This window comes from Alligator mississippiensis, chromosome 4 (genome assembly GCF_030867095.1).
Source record: "Alligator mississippiensis isolate rAllMis1 chromosome 4, rAllMis1, whole genome shotgun sequence".
In the NCBI taxonomy this organism is placed as follows: Eukaryota; Metazoa; Chordata; order Crocodylia; family Alligatoridae; genus Alligator; species Alligator mississippiensis.
In genome coordinates this window covers 244,435,812-244,441,811 of record NC_081827.1, presented here as the reverse complement: position 1 = coordinate 244,441,811, position 6,000 = coordinate 244,435,812, and the positions used below count along the sequence as shown (strand labels likewise).

The 6,000-nt window shown below is 47.9% G+C and overlaps 1 protein-coding gene across 1 annotated transcript in view; it reads right to left on the bottom strand.

Annotated features, from left to right (window-relative positions):
• Positions 1 to 673: 673 nt before the first annotated feature.
• The window catches only part of ITGB5 (integrin subunit beta 5), a 110,409-nt gene continuing 105,082 nt past the window's right edge, over positions 674 to 6,000 (bottom strand). Inside the window, exons 13-15 of the mRNA XM_006259668.4 lie at positions 5,401 to 5,517; positions 2,301 to 2,467; positions 674 to 1,372 (exon numbers count right to left, since the gene is read on the bottom strand). Coding sequence (XP_006259730.3) covers positions 1,277 to 1,372; positions 2,301 to 2,467; positions 5,401 to 5,517 — 380 coding nt within the window. The 3' untranslated portion in view covers positions 674 to 1,276. The remainder of the gene's footprint in view (positions 1,373 to 2,300; positions 2,468 to 5,400; positions 5,518 to 6,000) is intronic.

Here is a 6,000-nt window from a genome sequence, read left to right as displayed (position 1 = left end):
ACCTAGAAATGGGGTATCCCTGGGGCTGCCGTTGAGACACCTTTCTCCCACATACTTCACAGTGGCTGGAGGTGTAGCGTCGCGGCCATGTTTCTGGGGTTGGCGCGTGTGACTGGGAACCGGCAGACAGGCTGTCCTCAAGACCATCCTTCCCACCCTCACCTCTGCTCTTCTCTCAAGTCATGCACAGCACCTAATTCTGCAAACTGGGTGGGGAGAAGGCTCTACCTCCCACCCAAGTCTCAGGCTCTTAGTTTGCAGCCTCACAGGTTTCCGCCCTACTGACCTCATGGCCCGTCAGTCCCAAAGTCATTGGACGCTCACCTACCTGGCTTCATCCCAGCTGCCTTCAGCTCATCCCTCCAGCTCACTGGTCCTTCAACCTGGCTGGCATCCAAACAACTATCCAACATGGGAATGGCAGACTACTTGCCATCGTGTCAATGGCTTGCATTCCCTTTCCCCCTCCTGCTTGCTTGACAATCCCCACACTAAATTAACACGATACATTTGAGGCTGTCACTATGGGTGCAGTTGCTAATTGTGCCTTCATAGCCCTACCTATATGGGCCTAATATGATCTACATGGCTTTAGGAAAGTTGTAAGCAGCAGGCCTTGATAACACAATTGGTTCAGGGAATGTCAAAGAAACAGTGGACAATACTCAAAATATTATATATGCACAATAGTTTTAATTTTTTTTTATATAAAAAGATCCTAAAGATGGCAGAACACCTGTATCCTAGTTTTCTTACACATATGCTTCCAACACCCATTTTTCACAGAATCATAGAAAATGAGGGTTGGAAGGGACCTCAGCAGGTCATCTAGTCCAACCCCCTGCTCAAAGCAGGACCATCCCCATCTATATCATCCCAGAAGCTAACATCCCCCTAAACACTTGCAATGGCAGAGTCTCAACCCTGAATTTGGCTTAGTCACTCCTTCCACCAGGATGTGTGTGAAGCTGCAATATGGCACTTAGTTCACTTAGTTGGCATGTTTAATGTATCTGAAAAGCTGGGGTGCAAAGAGCTCCACAACAGAGTCCATGAGCACAGGCAACAAGGCCGTCAGCACACAGGTAAGTCCGGGGGGTCAGACAGCGCAAGCTTGGCAGAGCCAGTTGTCCTTCCTGTGCAAATCCCAGCCTTTTGTCAATGACCACTCTTGTTTTACGGGCTTCTCCCCACTGAAGAGGCTTCCATCTTCCATTCACGAAGCCGCAATAAAGTCAAGCAATTGTTGAGAGCAGTTGAGTTTCGTACGATGCGATCAATCAATTGTACCGTTGCACGACTTGTTGAGCTTGTTGAACGTGAAATCTAAGCTATGCGTAGAAATAGGCTCTCGATAAAGGGGATTGGATGCCTACGAGCAAATACATTTAAAAAAAATCAGAAAAGGACACAAATAGAAAAAATTGGAATAACAGACTCAGTGATACGAAAACCAGTGTAGTCCTTTGGGCAGAGGGACATTTGGAGGCGGGGAGGTGTGTGTGGGGGGGGTGGGGGGTGCGCGTGTGTGTCTGTGTGTGTCACCTGGCATCAAGAACTCAATTTGAACTTCCACCTCCAAGCGTACAGTACTGTACTGGAACTCAAGATTGGACAGATGATTGAGGAGCGCTGTGGTTCTGCCCTTATGCAAGCTGTACCAGAGGCATACAGGCCTCATTCTGGTATAGAGCTGAAATGAATTATACTGGAAGATACATAATTTATCAGAACATTATCCTTAAACACGTTTATTACAATAATGCCCGAGGGCCAACCAAGAGAACAAGCTTGTATTGTGCTGGGCACCATAGAAACCCAGAGAAGAATACAGTCCCTGACCTGGAGCTGTTCCATCCGGCGGTACAAACCAGGCACTGGGCAGGGGAAGAGGTGAAACACAAGCAGGTAGAACAATCTGATGCAATAAAGGGGTTGCTAGTTCACAAATCTGTGGGCAGGAGGCATTATGTTTAACTGGAAGGGGAGTCATTAAAGAGATGAAAAGTGGCAGGTGAAGGGACATGGAAGGGAAGGAGCTAAGGGGACAGGACGGGAGAAAAGGCAAGGTACTAAAGCAAATGGCCAGGCAGCACAAGGCACACCTACGCCTAATGGGGTAGCCAGACTAGGACCCAGACTGGGACCATGCACCTTTTCTGCCAGGGCCAGGGCAGGATTTTACCCAAACCCTTGTATCACAAATGCTCCTGTAAGTTTGACCCCCTCCACCCTTGTCCATGAATCTCCACAGGCCTTTTGCCAGGTGTCTTCTCCATCCCCCATGAATCCCCACTCACCATTTCGTATCTCGCCCGGGAGCGTTCGCTTTGGAATTTTGCAAACTCCCGTCTGTCGTGGATGGTGACGAGCAGCTTCCAGATAGCCAGGAGGACAATGCCGATCAGCAGGATGCTGCCTACTACTCCCAGCAAGATTGTCAGGGCATCTGGGGCAGAGCTGCATTCTGGTAAGGAGAGGGAGGAAGAGAAAATCAGTTGTGATGTGGGACACACACAAAGCACAGCCCCAGCGAGGGTGACTGGAGCATGCCCATGGGGACACAGACACACAGATCACAGCCTCACTTGACACCTCTGTGTTGCTCCACTGACTAAAGGAATTACTCCCAATCTGCACTGACAGAACAAGAACTTGATCTTGGAGTCCTTCACTTAAATTGAGGTGTTAAAAAGCTTTTCAAAATCAAAGACACAGGACATTCTGGGCCCATTGAAAGCCAGGGCAAGACTCCCATTGTGCTGGGTTTTGCCCACTTATTGCAAATCCACTTACAATAACAGGCATAATTTTATAATGAAGGAGGATCCTGGGCAAACCCAGGGGGTTAAAAATTTAGCACAGCTAACACGAGCTGCCTGGGGCAAGTGGATATTTCAGCTCCCAGACAGCACTGAGCGTGCATACAGGAGGCGAGGAGGAACTTAAAACAAGTATGTTAACTAAGACCTCATCGATCTGACGTGTCACAATCAGCCCTGCTATTTCATAAGGCATAAGCTGCTGCCAGAGCAATGTCTGAAGTCACTTGAGACCAGTCCCATAATGGCTTGCATGTCAGAAGACACATGCATCCCGCTAGCAGCTATTGCTATGTGCTGATCTGTTCATTCTGCAACACAGTAAGGGGGTTTCTTTGGTAAAATACACTGCCCTTTCTCTTTAATAAACACAATGACACACACTGTATGTGTCTGGAACCACAGATGCCTTCATCCCTCTCTGGAGAGAACAGCAGGGACACTCAATGGGTGAGCAGACTTACTACACCGGGCCAGCAGCAGTGCGTGTTGGAAACAGGAAGAAACCAACAGGTGCTCTGGGGCTTTCTTAATGTTCTCAGCTGGTGCCCCTACTCTGAATTTGGCTGGCATGGTGAAGGCATAGGGCTATATTTGCAAAAGCAAAACCCCGCAGACACATAAAAAGACGTTTCTGATTTGTTCATTCCTGGTGTGCACTACAGCGTTTCATTCACTTAATACTTCAAAAATGACATTCAGATCTTGATTAGAACATTTCCCCCCAGTTTGGGGTACCTTCAGATCTTGGTTACAACATTTCCCCCTAATTTGGGGTACTTACAGAACGGCTTTAGCTCTCAAGCCAATGCATTTTAAAATTACCCAGATGCTTTTGCTCTGTTCAGGCCTGGGTTTAAGTCCAACCAGTGTGAGTAACTGTCTGGGGATCCAGGCATTTAGGGGCTCTGTGTTAACTCTGCTGACAGGTTGGATCAATTCTACAATAACAGCAGTGGAGCGAGAGACTGATACAACAACACATCACTTAACCTTTCCTCTCTGGTGATGGTGCCATCCTAGGGACCACTGTGAGGGTGTCTGGTTTCTCCGATGACTCTGGATTTTGCTGGTTATCACATGGGGATGGGAAGACATTTTTTTCCTTCTTGTTTCAGGTGTCAGGGGGCTTTTAGCCTTTCTCAGAAACATTGAGTATTTAGGCTGGGGATTTTGACCAGTGCATGGGTGTGCTGATACTCCTGCTGGGACTAAGACCTGGAGGTTCCCAGTTAGAGGGTCTCACCCCTCTGTTCAGGGTCAGACCAATCATGATATTTGAGATCAGGGAGGAATTTTGCCCCACAATCAGACCGTCATGGACCCTGGAGGGTTTTGCCTTCTTCTGTAGCAGAAGGGATCTCTCAAATGTATTTTAATGCTTGCTGCGGCAGGACACTGACAGTGCCCTCATCCCCTAGCTGTGCCTGTGGCAGGTTAGGGTGTTCTTGGTGTTTGAGGACAATGTGCCTTGTACAGGGCTGTCTGTATAGGTTTAAGAACAGGTTAGATGGTTATACATGGCCTTGTATGGATGGTCTCAATAAGGATGATGCTGTCTTGAGTAGGGGGATAGGACTAGATGCACTCTTGAGGCTCCCTCCATAGGTTTGCCCCTCTCTCTATCCACTTCCATGTCTCTCTCTTTCCCTTCTGCTACCTCGTGAGCTGTTTCCCATGCTTTGGGGGGGTCTGGAGGAATGTGTCACAATTACAGTCAGGGCTTGTGTACACCCCTGTGGTAGTGGTCCTAGTGCACGTGGGACTGAATATGTCCAGCCCAAGTCCTCCCCACCTGAGCGCATAGACATGCTCCAGACTTGGAAGTTTGCCACTGAGGCTGCTTCTTGGCTTGTCCCTTTGTGTCTGGTCCTGAGCCTTCAGTCCTTGGCAGGCCTAGGAATAGCTGCTGGAGATGAGCCTGGAGCAGCCTCTTTGTATCTAAAGCATGAGCCATCCTCCCCGGGACCTGCCACTGCAATGATGTGATAAGCTCCTGGAGTCCCCATGCCTCTATTTCCTCTGACCTCTTTATTTCCTGACCCTCCCTTGCTCTCCTTTTTGGTGCCCATCTCCAGAGTGCTCCTGCTACTCCAGTACAGAAACAAGTGCTGCCATCTTGCAGGGAAGCAGATAATATGTCTAAGAAAAGGCAGAAACAAGGCAGAAGGCACCTGACAGAGCTTTCTACCCCATTTCAGCAGCCTTCTTATCATGGCAGGAAGACCTGCGAAATGGCCTTGTGTAGCAGCAGAGATGTCTGGGCAATAGGCCTAAGGTGGCTACATTAACATCCTGATTAATTTATGAGAGATGAAAGTTTCAACTGTAAGGTCAGCTCTGATTGACCCCCTCCTATGCAAAAAAACAAAAACCCCAACCCCCCCCCCAAAATACAAACTCCCATCATTGCCTCCAAAGTCTGTTTTGGAAGCAAACTCTAGGTCTTCACCTTGCCCTACACCTGCTAGTGGAAAATCCTTAGCTTCCTACCAGTCAGTGAAGTTCATGGGTAGCCTACCATTTCTTGGAAGTAAGGCATTATATATTAAAATAAGAAATAAGAACATAATACAACCTGGCTCTTTGAGGACTGTGAGGTTCGACTTTCCACTGGGAAGCTCCAAGTAGGTGAACTTCATCACGCAGTCGTTCACTGGGTAAGCACACAAGACCGAGCTCTGGTCATCTGTGCCTGGAACGAAACAAAGAACATCCTTGAGGCCCCTTTAGAAGTGCACGGGTTGGCGGCTCCTGACAGAGGAGCCCAATGCATCGAAAACACGTTAGACAGCAAAGACACTAGGTAAAGTTTTGCAAATAGACATCTCTTGCAGAGTGACACAACTCTTGGACATTTGCTGTTCGGCTGGTTTCGTTCTGCAGAAAGAAAATCCTCAGTCATCCAGAGCTGGATGTGTTTTCTGGCAGTATATCACTCTGGGGACTTTGAATTCTTGTAAATACTAAAGGCTTCCTGTTGGTACACATGGTCCACATTACAGAACAATTTCAGAAGAAACCATTAACACTGGGGAAAGTTGGGGAAGAGGAGAAAAACCCACAACACAAACTATGGTGCCTTAGCTTTATGTCTACTTTCCTGTCTCTTATAGATACAAATCCACTGATATAAAGAAGACGCTTGCCTGGGTTAGGTTATTCATATGAAAACAGG